Source organism: Ranitomeya imitator, chromosome 6, assembly GCF_032444005.1.
Source record: "Ranitomeya imitator isolate aRanImi1 chromosome 6, aRanImi1.pri, whole genome shotgun sequence".
NCBI classification, from domain to species: domain Eukaryota; kingdom Metazoa; phylum Chordata; class Amphibia; order Anura; family Dendrobatidae; genus Ranitomeya; species Ranitomeya imitator.
Window position 1 is genome coordinate 456,537,300 of NC_091287.1, and position 20,307 is coordinate 456,557,606.

At 41.6% G+C, this 20,307-nt stretch overlaps 1 protein-coding gene across 3 annotated transcripts in view; it reads right to left on the reverse strand.

Moving 5' to 3' along the window:
* TRPA1 (transient receptor potential cation channel subfamily A member 1) overlaps nt 1-20,307 on the reverse strand; it is a 248,856-nt gene that overhangs the window by 76,782 nt on the left and 151,767 nt on the right. For all 3 annotated transcript variants that reach the window (XM_069731474.1, XM_069731475.1, XM_069731473.1), the window contains 3 exons: nt 18,569-18,668; nt 9,137-9,237; nt 7,529-7,698 (listed from right to left, as the gene is read on the reverse strand). In XM_069731474.1, the coding sequence (XP_069587575.1) occupies nt 7,529-7,698; nt 9,137-9,237; nt 18,569-18,668 (371 nt within the window). The remainder of the gene's footprint in view (nt 1-7,528; nt 7,699-9,136; nt 9,238-18,568; nt 18,669-20,307) is intronic.

Below are 20,307 nucleotides of genomic sequence, written 5' to 3' on the forward strand. Positions count from 1 at the left end.
TGATTTCTAGAAAAGATTTCATTGGGACACAGAGGCAGAGTGTATTATAAAGCGCGGTTCAGCAGCACAAAAGCCTGAGCAGGAGCAAGCACAGCACCAAGAACAGAATAGAGGTAAAAGGAGTAGTCTTTTTTTTGGTGACAAGGGGTCATCAAGAAAGATAGGCATTGTTATAAGTGCAGTGCCAGCTTCCTAGTCAACCACCAGTGCACCAGAAAAGGAGCAGAATCTGTTTGCTGATTGCTGCCCTCTCAAATTAGTTTGGTCCCTGCTGCAAAGATAGGAACCAGAAGAACTGAGCACTGAGAGAAGTCAGACTTAGAAGAACCATCAGATAATGTATCCAGGGAAACCAGTTTAAAGATACTACCCTTTTAAGGAAAAAAATGGAGCAAATCTTGGTAATGCTTTAAAATAGGCAAATAAATTCATTTTTACCAGTTGCAGCCCCTATAGTTCCAGCATTTCTCCTCTGCCAACGCCAGTACTGGTTTACACATGTGACCCTACCAGAAAATCACTGGCCTCAGCAGCACGGCCGGCTCCAGGTTTTTGTGGATCCCAGGCGAAAGCATCTCTGTGATCCTCTAACACGTACCGCAATTCATGATTCACAGTTATGAAATACAGGAATTCACTTACTTCTTACATTACATGAGTGACGTCTATTGTAAAATTTACAATACCTCACAAATCGGTGAATGCTTGCAGTGCACAGTGCATGCACTGGGGGGATTGAGAAGTCTGCCATCATACAGTGTGACTGCCGACTTTTCATTTTAGAACTGACCATGTTGCCCTCAATACAGTGTTATGGGCACCACATAGTCCTCAATACATTAGTATGGGCTCCATATAATGGCCAGTATAGTACAATGACCCCATATAATGCTCCAAACAATATATCATGGTGCCATATAGTGCTCCATATAGTATAATGGCCCCATATATTGCTACATACATTAAATAATAGCTTGTCGGTGTCCCCAATGGTGAGTTGGCCCTGGTACTTGCCCGGGTGGTGACGCTGGGCCTGCTGAGCAGTCAACGGCAGTCTACCCTGGCAGTACATCTGAGTTGAGTGATTGGCTGAGACATTTAGGTGATTTAGATGAGACATTACAGTTGCAGTCTTGTAAACAAACCCTGGCAAGGAACAGTATCAAGGTGGCAACCTGAGAGCATGGGCTTCAAGGAAGTGAAGTGGTGCCTGAATGACACTGCCAGGCAAGACTCACATACAGTATAGTAGATGAGAAGACAGAAGCAAAGCATCGGCTTTATTGAAAGACAGATGATTCGGTTCATGTAATGACAGCAGCAATAATAGGTACAAGGAGAGATAGCTGGAACGTGACACACAAGCTGTGCTCCATAAGTTGCAATACAAACTTCAATACAAATAGTATAAACAATCTTCCAGAACAGACACACTTCCTGCTTCTTGCTCAAATTAACTCAAAGCTGCAGGGAAGAAAGGATTAGTCCAAGTGTACAAAAATCAGAGGAGAGCATTGACTCAAAGTCACAGTTTATTTCAGTTCTTGGCAAGGACTGATCCCCTTCACTGCCTCCCCACTTAAAGGCTGTCATCCTTAGCAAACTCTATGCAACCATTTACACAGCAGTGCCACATTGCTTACAATACATATTGGTGGACCAAATAAATTGATCAGCGGCTTACCTACAGTGGGTACAGAAAATATTCAGCTCCCTTTACATTTTTCACTCTTTGTTTCATTGCAGCCATTTGGTAAATTTAAAAAAGTTCATTTTTTTTCTCATTAACATACACTCCACCCCCTCATGACTGAAAAAACAGAAACATAGAAATTTTTGCTAATGTATTAATAAAGAAAAACTGAAATATCACATGATCATAAGTATTCAGACCCTTTGCTCAGTATTGAGTAGAAGCACCCTTTATAGCTAGTACAGCCATGAGTCTTCTTGGGAATGATGCAACAAGTTTTTCACACCTGGATTTGGGAATCCTCTGCCATTCTTCCTTGCAGATCCTCTCCAGTTCCATCAGGTGGTTTGATGGTGAACGTTAGTGGACAGACATTTTCAGGTCTCTCCAGAGATGCACAATTGGGTTTAGGTCAGGGCTCTGGCTGGGCCAGTCAAGAATGGTCACAGAGTTGTTCTGAAGCCACTCCTTTGTTATTTTAGCTGTGTGCTTAGGGTCATTGTCTTGTTGGAAGGTAAATCTTCGGTTGAGTCTGAGATCCAGAGCACTCTGGAAGAGGTTTTCATCCAGGATATATCTGTACTTGGCCGCATTCATGTTTCCTTCAATGACAACCAGTCGTCCTGTCGCTGCAGCTGAAAAACACCCCCATAGCATGATGCTGCCACCACCATGTTTCACTATTGGAATTGTATTGGGCAGGTGATGAGCAGTGCCTGGCTTTCTCCACACATACTGCTTAGACTTATCTCCAAAAAGCGTAAAAAATAGTAAAGAATAGCGGCGCTGTTGCGTATGGAAAAAATGGACTGCAGCGGGTGAAAGCCCTATATCACAAATAGGGTAAACAGCAAATAATAAAAATATATATACACACTAAGAAGGTGAATACACACCCGCGCTACGTCCTACGTTGCTACCAAGAAATAACACTACTAATATACAAGTTCTAGTTATTATTACCTGCTTTAACAGATGGAATAGGGCGGATAGTTTTGATAGTGGCACAGGTCAGATTTAAAAAATCCGCAGCATTTTTTTAAATCTGACCTGTGCCACTATCAAAACTATCCGCCCTATTCCATCTGTTAAAGCAGGTAATAATAACTAGAACTTGTATATTAGTAGTGTTATTTCTTGGTAGCAACGTAGGACGTAGCGCGGGTGTGTATTCACCTTCTTAGTGTGTATATATATTTTTATTATTATCTCCAAAAAGGTCTATTTTCATCTCATCAGACCAGAGAATCTTATTTCTCATTGTCTGGGAGTCCTTCATGTGTTTTTTAGCAAACTCTATGCGGGCTTTCATATGTCTTGCACTGAGGAGAGGCTTCCATACGGCCATTCTGCCATAAAGGCCCGATTGGTGGAGGGCTGCAATGATAGTTGACTTTATGGAATTTTCTCTCATCTCCCTACTGCATCTCTGGAGCTCAGCCACAGTGATCTTGGGGTTCTTCTTTACCTCTCCCACCAAGGCTCTTCTCCTACGATTGCTCAGTTTGGCTGGATGGCCAGGTATAGGAAGACTTCTGGTGGTTCCAAACTTCTTCCATTTAAGAGTTATGAAGGCCCCTGTGCTCTTAGGAACCTTGAGTACTGCAGACATTTTTTGTAACCTTGGCCAGATCTGTGCCTTGCAACAATTCTGTCTCTTGGCCAGTTCCTTTAACCTCATGATTATCATTTGGTCTGACATGCACTGTGAGATGTGAGGTCTTAAATAGACAGGTGTGTGCCTTTACAAATCAAGTCCTATCAGTTTAATTAAACACAGCTCGACTCCAATGAAGGAGTAGAACCATCTCAAAGAGGATCACAAGGAAATGGACAGCATGTGAGTTAAATATGAGTGTTTGAGCTAAGGGTCTGAATACTTTCAACCATGTGACATTTCAGTTTTTCTTTTTTAATAAATTTGTAAAATTTCTACATTTCTGTTTTTTTCAGTCAAGATGGGGTGCAGAGTGTACATTAATATGAAAAAATGATCTTTTTTTGAATTTACCAAATGGCTGCAATGAAACAAAATGAAAAATGTAAAGGGGTCTGAATACTTTCAGTACCCACTGTATTATATGAAACAACTGCATTTGACCTACTGAATTTCTGGAGGTCTTGACTATCTTCAAAAGGAGCACTTACTTTTACTACCGTCCTCTGCAGCAGAAGTTTTGGGCAGAGCCTGGAGTTCCTCTCCTCTGCAAATTGACAAAGGTTATGTGTCAGAAACTTCGTCATCCATAGACTGGGAGCCTTCTGCAGTCTCCCGAGCGGTCCCCATACAGGGGTGGAGGACCGTAGGGTTTCAGGAGACTTGCATAGGGAAGCTCACGTTTGGATACCGGGGGAAAGGCCGAAAGAGATATTATAGGGCCGGGTAGGCGGCCTCAGGGGCAGAGCCAGTCCCCGTCTGCTTTTCCATTTCAGTCTACTTCTCTTGCATAACATTCAGGGAACACTGCAGATCTTATGCTACTCTGATCAGAGATTCTTTAGAGCCGAGGGTTGTGACGGTCTGGATCCATACCAGTCTGGAAGCATTGCTTTCAGCCACAGCCTCCACCAATATTAGCCAAAAGTTTAAGGCAGGGTCCACCTTAGCCTGCATCAAGGGAGTACTATATAGTACCAGGATAAATTGTTCTCATGGTATCCGGTCCACAGAACCCATGCCGCCTATTCCATCTTCCTCTTTCCTTTGCATCTCTGCTACTGCTTCATGTAGCGCCATGGCATTTTGGCAGACCCCTTCACACTGCAGCCGGTAGAAGAAGTTTTCCCAGCGATGCACCGCTCTAGCTATTTCATCATATATCTCTTCCAAAAATGTCACTATCTCTTTCAAAGTGTTACGCATGGCCTCACATTGCAGGAAGATGCTTCTGCGGGCCTCACCCTTCAGGGTGGCCAGATCGATCTCCACTTGTAACTCTGGGCTGACATAAATGTTAGCAGCCCTCTGAAATGTGGTCACCCAATCGGACAGTGGCTTATTCTGGCCATCAAATATGGGCAATACGCAAAACAATGTGCCTATAAGAGGGCCTTTGCAGGGGTTCCACCATTGCCTGTGGTACTGACATTAACCTTACTACTATTGCTGTTGGCTGCCTCCATTTCTGTGGCCGTACCCTGCTCCACTAGCGTAGCACCACTTTAAGTGATGCCTGAAAGACACCACCGGGCAGGATTCAAATATGGTACAGTAGATGAGTAGGCAGAAACAAAACACCAGCTTTATTAAAAGACAGGATTTTATGCTTGAAAATAACATTAAAAGTTCCTGTAATAACTGCAACAATATATACAAAGAGAGATAGCTGGAATGTTTCACCCAAGCTGTGTGTTAGCTGTCGAGTTCCCGCTACTGCACAAGGGGAATCTCGAGCCATCTCCGCTGCGGTCTCCCATTCTTCCCCAGCCGCAGTGGAGTCTGCTCAGCGGAGACGTCGGTCCCAGCATCTTGCTCAGTCTCACTCTGTACAGAGAGTTACTGCTGCTTTTCCTGCTTCTGCCATTGAAGTCAGTGTTGGGCAGCAGCGAGCAGATGCTTTTGGGGCTAAGTCCTGCTTTTCTCTTTCTGAGCATGCCCAGGGCAAGATCTCCCGTTGGAGATCAAGGGTCACATCCTCAGGTACTGCAGCACATCCCATTGGTCCTCCAGGAAGGTCCTGAAAGGGCAAAACTTCGGTAGCAGCTTTCCATTGGTCCTTTATTGGAAGGTCCTGAACGTGCTGCAACTATATAAGCTGCGCATGACCGCACGGCCATGCGCTAGTATAGATTTGATAATGTGTGTGTGTTGATGGATGTACGTCGATGGATGAAAGCTCCTAAATCATTCCCATTCCTAGTGTTGTTGACTGGTCGCGAATGAAGGATTGCTATCTAGCGCCCGACTTAGCCATCAGCACGTAAACACACAATACAGCGTCTTATTGCTGTGACCGCCAGTGCGGCGCCGTGCGCTTTCACAGCGCTTTCCTGACCCAAGCCTGGGTGGTTAGTGGCGTTCGCCAGTGCGGCACTGCATGCACTCTCATGCTTCTATTGCTGTAACTCTGACACCCCATTAGTGGTGTCGAGCGCATGAGGTCTATGTACTCAAATCCTGTGTCTTGGGATTGAGTTCTGGGACTCCTTGCTTGCACTCTTGGTACGGTACCGCGGCCCTGTGACGCAACAGGGTTCACTTCCTTCACACAGGGTGAGGTTAACCCGTGTGTGTATTCACTTTGTACCGCCATATAGTCCGTCATTACTTGGCAGCAGGTTCAATCTCTAGGTGGACCCCGGGCTGCGAACGCACCATACTCTATCTGTCTTATTATTTGGTGCGTTCCGCTAGCCCTAACATTGTGTTCCAGCAATTGGAATACAAAATTCAATCAAACAGAATAAACAATGTCTATATACTGCTCTCTTCAAAATTCCTATCTGGCTTCTGATAATCAAGCCACGCTGCTACAACGCTTTAACTAAAGAAACCTGCTCTATGTCCCAACTCGGTTGAACACCGGTGTCTCACTCACAGATCTGCAGCACTCAGGAGAAATTCTGCTGGCTTCTGCTTTGTCCTGATATAGTGGAGCCAAGTTTGCTGTGTTGCAATCCTCCTTCAGTTTAACAGATCTGTCTTCGTCCGGGTCTAAGCTAGTGTTTTCCCACTTTGAATGCTGAGGGATTACTTGTACCACTTAGTTTTTTTTCTCTCTCCAGATTACAGGTGCTTGGGGAAAACCATCTCAGCTGTGCTATGCGACTCTTTCCTTCTAACACTGTCCCGATAGCCGATATTGCAGTTACCAGGAACTATCTTCTTCCTTAAAGCTGCTAATTCATTTAACAGCCTATCAATATTTAGACTCCCTTATTGTTTTGTCTTTCTGTCATGGGTACGAGTCTCTCCTTGTCATCACGTCTGGAACAGACACACTTCCTGCTTCTTGCTCAAACCAACACATAGCAATCTGTAGAGAGGAAAGGACTAATCCAAGTGCAATTCAAATCAGAAAGGAGAATTATCTCTTAAAGTCACAGTGTAATTCAGTTCTTGGCAGAGGCTAACCCCATACAGAAGCATTACCTATCTTTGCCCCAATAGAGTCTGATAATCGACCACCCCTTCAAATTTGCTTTGCTGAAGTTGCTCACTAAACTGCTAATCTATTTGCAGTAGATAGAGACATCTGCATCCAAAAAAAGTCTCTGCTGCAGTGCTCCCATTGATTAAGATAAAGGCATCATACTGTGATTTCTCTGATATTGATGGCGCAGTGTGCAGCGCTGTTGCATGCATTGCTGGATTTCACAAAGGTGTAGGCCTCTGTTAATCAAATACATGGCAAAGTTCTAACTTATATTATAGGGTCGTTCAGGAGCATGATATTGATGATCTCTCCTTAGAAATGGGTCTTTGGTATCAGAATAAACCCTGATACCCCCACCGATCAGCTGTTCCTGTGGCCTCCAATCGTACACTGTGTTAGAAGCCAAAAGTCAACAGCTCCATACACTGTCTAGTGGCAATTCTTTTGTAATACAGCTTAGCTTTAATTTACTTCACCAGGAATTAAGCTGCAGTACCAAAGAACAGCTACTACACAGTGTGCAGAGCTGTGGTATATCAGTCTCCATAAAATGTGTACTTCTGTCTGGAAAACAGCTAATCGACGAGGGGCATGTGTTTGACCCCAGCTGATCTAATATTGATCACTGTCCTAAGAATAGGTCATCAATATTCTAGATGTGGGCAAGTGTTTGAGTGCTAAGCTATATTACACCTTAACTGAACATTGCATCAATAGAGTACAAAATAATATAACATACAAAGCAGCAAAGTGCAGAGCTGATCTTTTATCCTTGGTTTTGGAATACAGCGACACGTTAAGTCCAAGTAGATTGTTTACAGAATTCGGGACACCATGGCGACAGGCATAATGTAAGGGGGTGCAGCCGTCTGTATCTTCATCACTCACGAGACTCTTGATGTCCGCCCTCTAGCATACAAATTATGGAAAAATATATAGTCAATGTAAGCAGAGAATAAATGAGAAAAAGAATATTAAGTCAGAAATACATATAAATACATATCAGATGTCGGCTTAAAAAAACTTTTATATATGAAAGATATTGGTTTTCTTTGATTAAATCAGTCTTGAACAGTGTTTGTTGCTAACAAAGGCATCAACAGAGCAAGAAGGAGCTACTTATACTGTACTGATAAAGATTTCAGATCTATATAAAAATATGGGCTAATCAGGTTCAGGACCCCTGTGGGTCTTTGTTTCTGTTACAAAGGTCAAACTCCTCCAACACTCCTCATGTTGCCAAAAAGTAAAAGAGGGTGTCCAGCATCAAAGCATTTTACACAAGCAAGGGACAGGTAAAAAATGTAAATGCATCCTCACCCAGCTGTAATCATAAGCAGCTACAGTATTCTCAAGCTGGACATGAAACCATGGCATTCCATTCTTCAGTTACTTGACCTGACCACCAAGGAGCTTGATTGTCTGTAACGATCATGTGAATGCGCGGTTTCAGTCACTCCACCATTGCAGCCTATCATGGACCTCAGCAGTCAGGTGACCAAAAAATGGAACGTTATCGCCTACAGTTTCAGAGAGACTATTGATGGGGTCTGTGATCTGGCTTAAAGAGTATACATCATTTTATTATTTATAGACAAAATTTTGAATGATTATGAAGTAACAAACAAATATATTTGTGCTGTTTGTGTGCCACAAATCTAAGCTAAGAAGCAATATAGATTTCTGCAATAATTTAATTTCTGATAAATGTGTGAAGTGAAAGTTGCCATTTCCTCCACCAAGCCCTGATATCTTTCTAGAACAATGCTGACAATAACATAAAAATGAAACCATTTGCTTGGTGCAAAACAGACATGAGCCAAAATCTTACTTTTTACCATCAGTTAACTACATAAATACAATAATAAATCTTGCATAATATTTATTGCGTGCAGAAGGGGTGTCCTGATCTCCTGTTCTTCCTCACTGTGATTGGAGTTAATGAATGTTGCGGCATTCTCTCTAATGTCTATGGGGCTGACGGACATAACCGAGCACTCTGCTTGGCTGTTTCCCACTGTCTCATGAGATACACTCAAACTCTAACATCAGTGAAGAGTAGAGGGGGTTCGGACAGACAATTCTATGGACAGATGATGGTACCTGATAAACAAGGGGTCCGCAGCTCTGCAGATCCTTCAATTAGCAGTTATGTGGGGGTTCCAGGAGCTGAAACCCACCAATCTAACAATGATTTCTGAAAGATAGGCCTAAATATAAAAGTCCTGGAAAACTCTGCTAAGTAATAATTGCCGCCTACCAGGCAGATGTGACCTAAAAATGTAATAATAGTTGCAATACACGTAAAACAATAACAATAAAGCCATTCACAATTGCCAACATTTACCTGCAGAAATTCTTCTCTGATGTTCTTTAAACCTCCCGGCTGTAAAACAGTCAGGTGAAGAAAATTCCTTCCATAATTATCTGTTAGCTTTACATCAGCTCCTAAAATGGAGTATAAAGCATATCCGTGCATTTATAAGTCAAAAAATGCTAGAGTATAATAGCATGGCTTATTGAGAATTTATTTCTCCACCATATAGAAGTTTGTTGACTGTTATACTGTTATTCACAACACCTACATCTTAAAGGGAACTTGTTACCCCCCATGGGTGTTTTTAAGTAAAAGAGCCACCTTCAGCAGCACTAAGGCTGCATTCTGTGAAGGTGGCTCTTATGTTTCTGATCCCTAGTAACACTGAAATATTGACTTTTATAAATTGCGGCCCATAACTTTATTGAGTCCCAGAGGTATGTTGTCTCCCCCTGTTTCAGCCGCCTCCCAGCCAGCCACCATACAGCTCTTGCGTCTGTGCGCCGCCTCCTGTGTTGCTGTTAAATGCCCAGCACCCTCCCCCATCTCCCTCCTCTTCTTTCTCTTTCCTCCCTCCTCAGCATCAGATAAGCTGAGCTCCCCACACGCAGTTCACTGGAAGGCGTCTCTTTTTTTTTAAAACGCCCGGAGGGGGGGGTGAATAACAAGTTCCCTTTAAAGTTAAAGCAAATAAAATAAATTTTGTAACACATTTTAGAGAAATCTGCTTCTTTCTCCATTTATAAGCCATTTTTCCTGACCCTAAATTCTTTATTTACTGAAAAACAGCACAAATTTCTTGCTCAAGACAAGAGGGACTGCCAACTCAGAGGTGTAAGATTGTAGCTGCCTGTTAAAATCTGAGGAGGGGAGGAGCACCTGAAGGGAGGAGCAGAATGCGAAAAAGGGAGGCACATCGTTCTTGGGTTCTCTAGTAAGCGTAAATTTCACCCCATTTCTGGATTTACAGTCACATTAAGTATTGCTGTATAATGCCCTCTGTGCTGCTTGTGCTAAATAGAACCATGAGAGCAGGAATCCCTTGTGTCTCTGTCTCCTGTGTATGGGAACATCACTGTAGCTACCATCACCCACTAGCTTAGAGATAACTGGGAGTTAAAAATAGCATGTGCAGAAGCGAAAACTGGTGAAGACAGTATTTTTACTCATGTGCAGATGCAACTGCTTATTCTGAAAAGTTACATTGAAACATCAGGTAAACTTTAAATCAATTTTAAAATTAACATGGCTGTCCATTAAAAAAATGGATTCCCTATGAGCAAATAGGTGACATATTGCTGATCAGTAGGTGGCAGCACTCAGCAACCCCATAGGGAATGAATGGAGTGGAGGTCAAACATGGTATTTCATTCAATCAGGGATAGAAATTCCACACTCTGCTGATTGATGTGGGTTTCGGCGATCAGACCCCTGCCGATTAACAACTTATCACCTATACTCCAGATATGTGACAACTTGTCTTCACCAGGCAAACACATACTACCCTTATACCCTCTGCAGGTAGCTCTCCTGGTCATGGCAGCTCTAAATATTCTGAAAAAAAGTTCGTAGATACAGCTCACCCCATCCAATATATGTACGTTGTGCAGTCTGGTTTTCTGGGCAATTCACTCCTCTATGCACGGGTAAAGTATCAAGCAGCTTTGTACAAAGTTGTGAAGAGGTTTTTCAACCCAACAAAGCGAATTAAAAGCAAAAAAATGTTATTATGAGAAAGTAGCATGGACACAGAAAATATATATGTGACACGTTTTGAGTCTGACTCCTAATCGTAGATATACCGTAGTTAAAAAAGGAGAAAGCTACTAGTATAAAAAACACAAGATAAAAACAAACTAAGCAAATACCCTGCAGTAAATAAATAACAATAGTAGTTAGAACCCATCCCGAATAGTGTCACCTTGACGTGGTGGTATGGCTTTTATATTTTAAAAAAAAAATTGTCAGCTAAGTGCCTTATATTATTTTCATGCACTATTGCCATTTACTGCACGGTATTTGCTTATTTAAGGGGGGGGGGGGTGGTTTGACTGTTTATTGGCCAGTGTGAATATGTGCCTACGCCAATTTACCAATTTGTATTCCAGTTCATTTCTTTAGGTTTTAGTATAAAACCAGATAGTAGCCATAGATAACCATGTAACGAAAAAAACAGCCTTATAATGTACCTAAGTCTTATAAAAATTGGCAGAAACTAAGTCCTCTGAGTGCCACATCCATAGGAATCTATAGCTCATTATAATTATTAATTCCAGCTATTGAAAAGAAATTGAGAAATTATATGTGGTGTCAGCATAAACTGAAATAAAACATCTCTTGTGAATACTTTGCATCAGTGTGACGCTATTACACATTACATTAGTTTATTGTAGCTATTGTAGAAAAAAAAGTATCAATCTAAATTGCATTATAAAGGTCTTTTTCTTTTTTTTTTCTACGTACATATGCATGTCCACAACATCCCATTCTAGGTTTAATACTGTTATTCAGGTGCTGTCAATGTGTGGTGTCATCTAATTAGTGGCCTTTGTGTGTTTTATACTTGTAGTTTTGTCCTTTTGTAACTATTTCTACTATTAAGAGTCAGTTAGACTCGAAACGCGTCAGTATATTTTTTATGCCCGTGCTATTTTAATGAAGTCAGAATACAGTTTTTTTGTTTTAAATTTGCTTGCTAGATTGAAAAAACACTTTTCACAACTCTAAATATTTTTGTCTCCTGATAGCCCAGGCATATCATTCCATTATTAATTATTTTGTCAAAGCCGTCATCGTCAGAACATAGCTCGAGAAACCACCACTCGTGTTTGTGCCCTATGATTCAGTTATATCCTATACAAATCTATTTCATTTAATACCCAGTGTGGCTCCAAGTTATTTTTCATACACTAAGTGGTAGTGGCTCAATAGCATAATAAAGTTTTTTTTATTATTAAAATTACTTTATATAACCAAATCGAGATGAGTGAATTAATTTGAGGCAAATTGAATTTTGAATTTTGAGGAATTGGCTGAACCCTTTAATTTTTTTTTTTGTTAAACTGCAGATGATTATATTGACTAGAGAAAAATCACATGATCTAAACGGGCTTCACCATAATGCCTTGAAGCTATAAAAACACATGATACAGCTAAGTCAATCAGATGATTGGATGTGACTATCATGGCTTGCACAAAAGACTTGGTAGAGGAAACGTGGATATTCTGCACTACTGATGAGTAGATAAAAGATCCAAGGCCAAGAGTTTGTATAAAAGTGGTTTTTATTCCACGTGTTTCAAAGCTTTTGACTAGAACATGTATATTCATGTGGTTGTATCCTGAGGAATAAGTGTGTATACTTCAAAATGCGTAGATTAAAAACAACTTTTATACGTCAGTATTACGTATTATCCACGTTTCCTCTTCCAAGTCTATTGTGTCGATCGGATGATCTGTGGATCTGTAGCAGCTCGAGTTTCTATACCAATACATTGTTGTGTGACCACAACTCCATCAGGTTAGCACAAACTTTTATTTATTTACTATGATTTAATCTGGGTAAGACACTATTGTGATTTTCTGTTCCCCTGCTCCTACACATGTATAGCCTGTACATAAGCAGAAGCAGGGAAAGCAGCAGCCTTTTTGAGTTGACTCTGGATAAATCGTAGAATCATAAAATGTTAGAATTGAGTGAGAATGATAGTGAGAGGACATCATAGCCTAGCTATAAACCTGTTCACACCTGTTTTTCTGTTTGGAAGTGATGGTTAGTCATTGATATTTGTATACATAGGCTGTCTGAGCACTCCACCCATCAGCCTATGGTGATTTTAATCACAGCTTGATCCTACTTACCCATATAATTGTAAGCCATTAGCCCAAGAGAGGTATAATTCTAGGTTAGGTACCCAGCAAAGAGGATCACCTTGTTGATGGCTATTAGGCACACATGAATTGGCCACTTTATGCACTAAGTATCTTCATTTTACCTTTTTTAATAGAGGAGCATGCAATTCCAACTCCATATATTACATGTTTGCATACTATAATGTCAGAGTCAGGGCCGCCATCAGGGCATTACTACCCTTACTGGCGTATGGGGCCCGATGAGCAGAGAGGACCCACATCGGGCCCCCTCTCTTCTGCTCACCGGGCCCCAGAGGCAGGATCCTGCCATTTCAGTAACTGAGCGCATGTCCTCAGATGCACGATTAGTAAAATCTGTTGCTGTACAGGTGATTCCTCCCACATGGCAACACCTAACAGCCGTCAGCCAATCACAGGCCAGAAGCTGACATCAGTGGGCACGTCGCCAGCATATGACATCACTGTTATATGCTGAAACGAAGGTCCGCGCCTCAGATGCAGCCAATTGATGACTTTGCTCGATCTCGGCCAGGTAGCGAAAAACTTTTTTATATTTTTGCAAAACCGCGGTCTGGGACTGCCTTATACACTGTGGGGCAGAGCTGCATTATACTATCTGCCCGGGCTGCCTTATACACTATGAGGCTGCATTATACTATGGGGCTGCTGCCTTATACACTATATGGATGTCTTATACTCTATGGCACTGCATTATACTGTGGGGCTGCCTTATACACTATGGGGTTGCCTTATGCACTATGGGGGAGCATTATACTGTGGTGCTGCTGTCTTTTACACAATGGGGCTGCCTTATGCACTATTGGGGTGCATTACACTATGGGGTTGCCTTATACACTATGGGGCTACATTATACCCCTATGGGGGTGCATTATATTATGCGGCTGCATTATACACCTATGGGGCTGCATTATACCCCTATGGGGGTGCATTACATTATGGGGGTGCATTATATTCTTATGGTTCTACATTATACCACTATTGGGGCTGCATTATACCGCTATGGGTGTGCATTATACTGCTATGGGGGTGCATTATACTGCTATGGAGCTGAATTATACTATGGTGTGCATTATTCCAGTATGGGGCTGCATTATACTACTGTGGGATGCACTATACTATGAGGGTACATTATACTACTATAGGGCTGCATTATAATACTAGGCTATAATACTAGGCTGCATTATACTATGATCTGCTTTATACTATGGGACTGCATTATACTGCTATGGGGCTCCATTATACTATTATGGGGCTGCATTACACTCCCTGACAGAAGTTATGTCGCTTATCCATGTTATGTAAATAAAAGCTTATAACCTGATGTTAAATTCATCCATTGGTTGTATAAATTATTCTTTTGAAAGCTGAAACCCTCCGAAATGTGGTTTAAATTAAGAAAATAAATTGGCATCATTGCAGAAATATTGATCAGTTAATGGACACAGAATGGTCAGATTTTGGCAAGACAAAAGTTTTGTCGCCCACAGAAAGTAATATGATATTCAAACAAATAATTAACTTAAAATACAAATATATGTTGCATAACATTGGTGAATGAAGTTGTGGTGCTACGTGTAAGGCTACTTTCACACTAGCGTTTTTGGCTGTGCGTCGCAATGCATCATTTAGGAGAAAAAACGCATCCTGCAAAGTTGTCTGCAGGATGCGTTTTTTCCCCATAGACTAACATTAGCGACGCCTTGTGACATATGGCCACACGTCGCAACCGTCTTGCGACGGTTGTGTCGTGTTTTGGCAGGCTGTCAGCACAAAAAAACGTTACATGTAACTTTTTTTGCACGTTGTGTCCGCCATTTTCAGCCGCGCATATGCGGCCGAAACTCCGCCCCCTCCTGCCCGGACCTTACAATGGTGCAGCGGAAGCATCGTAAGACTACTTCCACTGCCCACTAGGGTTGAGCGACTTTTACTTTTATAGGATCGAGTCGGGTCTCACGAAACCCGACTTTCTCAAAAATCGGGTCGAGTGAAATCGGCTGATCCTATAGAAAAGTCGGGGTCGGGGTCGGCCGAAACACGAAACCCAAAGCAGTGCATTGGGTTTCTAATGGTTCCCAGGGTCTGAAGGAGAGGAAACTCTCCTTCAGGCCCTGGGATCCATATTTAAGTGTAAAATAAAGAATTAAAATAAAAAATATTGCTATACTCACCCTCTGACGCGCCCTGGTACTAACCGGCAGCCTTCCTTCCTTAGAATCAGCGCGTGAAAGACCTTAGATGACGTCGCGGCTTGTGATTGGTCGCGCGACCGCCCATGTGACCGCTCACACGACCAATCACAAGCCGCGACGTCACCGAAGGTCCTTCAAGCGCTGATTCTTAGGAAGGAAGGCTGCCGGAAAGAAGCAGGGCGCGTCCGAGTGTGAGTATATTCCTATTAGGTATATACTCACCCTCGGAATCCATGTATGAATCCATGCGGTTCAACATCGATTCATACAATTTATTAATGAAGTCATCAGGAATAGCAAAAAATGCAGTCTTACATGCCTCCCAGAGCTCATCTAGATTCTCTGGTTTTGTCTCCCAAGCTTCATTTTCATCCAGAATTTGACCTCTTTTATGATTTGGAATATAAGAGGTAGCTAATACTTCTTGATATTTTAGGCTACTGATATTGCCTTCCACCTTACAAATGTTTTGCACACCCCCTTCTGAATATAACCCCAGACCATGATCTTTCCACCACCAAATTGAATTGTTTTCTGGGTGTATTTTTTATCCATACGGGCTCCAGTAGGTCTCCTGCAATATTTGCGGCGGCTGTGGTGTAATTCTACTGAAGATTCATCAGAGAAATTCACCTTCTGCCACTTTTCCAGCGTCCATCTGTTTAGCAGGTTGTGGGACTTTGCAAATGCCTCACTGTTTTTATTTGCCTTTTGTTTAGTGCTTGCTTCTGGGTACTGATTTGACCATAGAGGCCATTTCGAGACAGAATCCTACAAACTGTTCTAGTTGACACAGGGACTTGAGGTGACCAGGCCTGTTGGAGCTCTGTTGCAGTGGAAGAGGGGCCAGCTTTGGATTTTCTAACCAACAAACGTTCCTCCTGAGCAGTTGTATTGCGTGGTCTGCTGGATCTGGGCTTGTCAAACACATCTCCAGTCTTTTCAAATCTTTTTTTAATTCTTTATACTTAACGCTGAGACACATTAAAGGTGCCAGCCACCTCTGCAGTGGATCTGGTCTTCAGCCTCTTGATAATCCAGGCTTTGGTCGCAGGGTGGATTTTTGGCATGTTGTCAGAGCTCAATTTGCAGTTCAAGTGAAGGTCTGGGGTACTAGGATTCTTTTTATACACACACACTAATTAACCGATCATTTACTGAGCACACGTGAGAATGTAAACTAGGATTGGGTGCATTATATGACCAGGCGACAAAACATTTGTGTTGCCAAAATCGGACTATTCTGTGTCCATTAACTGATCAATATTTCTGCAATGATGCCAATTTATTTTCTTAACCTAAACCACAATTCGGAGGGATTCAGCTTTCAAAAGAATAATTTATACAACCAATGGATGAATTTAACGTCAGGTTATAAGCTTTTATTTACATAACATGGATAAGCGACATAACTTCTGTCAGGGAGTTTATATTATGGTCTGCATTATACTATGGGGCTGCATTATGCCACTATGGGGCTGCATTATACTATTATTGATGACTACGGAGGCAATATGGAGAGACATGAGGAAGAATGGGAGGACAAGTGGGTTCCAGAATGGGAGGACACATGTGGTCCAGAATGGGAGGATACGTGTGGCCCAGAATGTGGGATATTATTACTGTCACTGGGGCTAATTAAAGAATATTATTTTTGAGGATACTGCTTTCAGTGTGGGGGAGGAGAGGTCATGTTAGTGTGCAGGGCTTCACGGTCGCTTTTTTCTTCATCTGGCATAGTATAGAGGTTGGGGAAAAATTGAGGATTGTGCTCTAAATGACTGTGTTGTTTTCTGCAGAGATGAGTCTTGGCTGGAAAAAGTGATGGCGATCTGAACTGGATGAAGAAGAAAAGCGAAGATGAAGGACTTAAATTAGAGACGTCACCAGTGGGTCAGTGTGTTACTTGTACACTTACACTATATACTGTATACTATATACAGAGCTCCTCTGTATTATGTCACTAGTGATCACTGTATTACTTGTACACTGACACTATATACAGTGCCCCTGTGTGTAATGTCACTTGTGATCACTGTATTACTTGTACACTATATACAGCGTTCCTGTGTATAATGTCACTGGTGATCCCTGTATTGCTTGTACACTGACACTATATGCTGTATACAGAGCTCCTGTGTATAATGTCACCGGTGATCACTGTATTATTTGTACACTATACTCTATATACAGAGCTCCTGTGCATAATGTCACTGGTGAGCACTGTATTACCTGTACACAGACACTGTATACTAAGTACAGATCGCCTGTGTATAATGGCATTAGTATTGTTTTTTTTATGAATGATCAGTATTGTAGTGTTCAGTCACTATGTGGTGGTAATATGTTATCTGGTCATGGTGTGGCGGTATATGCTCCTCGTATGTGCTATTATTCGGTCACTGTGGTGGTAATATGTGGTCTAGTCATGGCATGGTGTTATTTGTTCCTGGTATGTGGTAATGTTGGTCACCATGCAGTGGTAATATGTGATTTGGTCATGGTCAGTGGTATTTGTCCCTTGTATGTGATATTAACTGGTCATTTTAAAAATTGAAAAATAAATAAAAATATACCTAAAATTTTATTGGATATTTTAACAAATGTTTAATAAGTTACAGTGGGGTAGAGTCCGGCCAAAAGAGTCCACCTTGTCATAATGGCAGATTAAAAAATCTTCTGGCCAAAAGAAAAGCTGCTGGCTATGTATTTGATCTGGTGATGGGAACTGTTAATGTGTGATTGGTGAGGACGTGGTGCAGAAGTGGAGTTTTTCCAAGAGGGTGGTGGGACTGTGGAAGGTTTGAGCCTGGGAGGAGTTTCAAGGGGGCCTCGAAAATTTTGCCAGTATGGGGCCGAAATTCATAGTGGCAGCCCTGGTCAGAGTACAGCTTTAATTTGTTTGCCTTACTGTAAGTATATGGAGAAAACAATAAACACTGAAGAAACTGTACATATAGTGTGTGACAACACAACAGTAAAGATTAATGTGTGTTTAAAGGAGAATTGTGCCAAACACATTTTTAAGGTGAATTGATGGTTTTGGAGTACTTTTAATTTGCCAAAAATCTATTTTCCGGGGAAAATTCAGCAAATCTGGCAAACTTGAATTTCAAAAGATTCATTCATCTCAACAACCAAACAATATTATGGCCAGTTTTTTTTTTTTGTTATTTCAGAGGCCTAGAGGTATTGCTAGGCAATGCTGTGGTTGTTTTGATCCTCAACATTAAACAAGGGTGCTCTGAACAAAGTTTCTCTGTTGAAAGGATTAAAGTTTTATCAATTTGTGTCAACTGCATGCATCATCACAAGAACAAGTTAATATCAGATTAAGAAAAATATGGCCTGATCAGTAGAAGTGTTTGCTATGTACCGTTTTCAAGAAGTAAATTTACAATCTTCCAAGAAGAACACGAAGTAGCCATCAAAAGAGGCGTGCGTAACTCATTATCCACACTGTCAACATTTGCTCCCTGTAAATATGAGAACAATGTGAGTACACAGAGGAAAAAACCTGAGATAAAAGATGTAAAACCAATAACTGTATAGATAATCAGTGGAAAGACTCTAACCTGTGATCATTAATGGACTAATGACTGCATATTGCATCACCGTAATACCATATAAATTGCAAAGTCACAAAATAAATATCAGTAAATGACTGAATATGAACATGAGGATAATTTATTACTTAAGAACTTCATGTGCTCAGTAGCTACAACAATTTTCCATTCACTTATCCGAACAGAATATGTAGTTTTATCTAGTGTTAGATACTTTTATAGCGTTCTGAAAATACCTAAGTTGCATATATATACAGTACAGACCAAGAGTTTGGACACACCTTCTCATTGAAAGATTTTTCTGTATTTTCATGACTATGAAAATTGTACATTCACACTGAAGGCATCAAAGCTATGAATTAACACATGTGGAATGATATACGTAACAAAAAAGTGTGAAACAATTATGTCTTATATTCTAGGTTCTTCAAAGTAGCCACCTTTTGCCTTGATGACTGCTTTGCACACTCTTGACATTCTCTTGATGAGCTTCAAGAGGTAGTCACCGGAAATGGTTTTCACTTCACCTGTCAGGTTTGATAAGTGGGATTTCTTGCCTTATAAATGGAGTTGGGACCATCAGTTGTGTTGTGCAGAAGTCTGGTGGATACACAGCTGATAGTCCTACTGAATATACTGTTAGAATTTGTATTATGGCAAGAAAAAAGAAGCTGAGTAAAGAAAAACGAGTGGCCATCATTACTTTAAGGAATGAAAATCAGTCAGTCAGAAAAATTTTGCAAACTTTGAATGTGTCCCCAAGTGCAGTGGCAAAAACCATCAAGCGCTACAAAGAAACTGGCTCACATGAGCACTGCCCCAGGAAAGGAAGACCAAGAGTCACCTCTGCTTCTGAGGATAAGTTTATCCGAGTTACCAGCCTCAGAAATCGCAGTTTAACAGCAGCTTAGATTAGAGACCAGGTCAATGCCACACAGAGTTCTAGCAGCAGACACATCTCTACAACAACTCTTAAGAGGAGATTTTGTGCAGCAGGCATTCATGGTAAAATAGCTGCTAGGAAACCACTGCTAAGGACAGGCAACAAGCAGAAGAGACTTGTTTGGGCTAAAGAACACAAGGAATGAACATTAGACCAGTGGAAATCTGTGCTTTGGTCTGATGAGTCTAAGATTTGAGATCTTTGGTTCAAACCACCGTGTCTTTGTGCGATGTAGAAAAGGTGAGAGGATGGACTCCACATGCCTGGTTCCCACCATGAAGCATGGTGGAGGAGGTGTGATGGTGTGGGAGTGCTTTGCTGGTGACATTGTTGGGGATTTATTCAAAATTGAAGGCATACTGAACCAGTATGGCTACCACAGGATCTTGCAGCGGCATGCTATTCCATCCATTCCATTGCGTTTAGTTGGACCATCATTTATTTTTCAACAAGACAATGTCCCCAAACACACCTCCAGGCTGTGTAAGGGCTATTTGACCAAGAAGGAGAGTGATGGGGTGCTACGCCAGATGACCTGGCCTCCACAGTCACCAGACCTGAACCCAATCGAGATGGTTTGGGGTGAGCTGGACCGCAGAGTGAAGG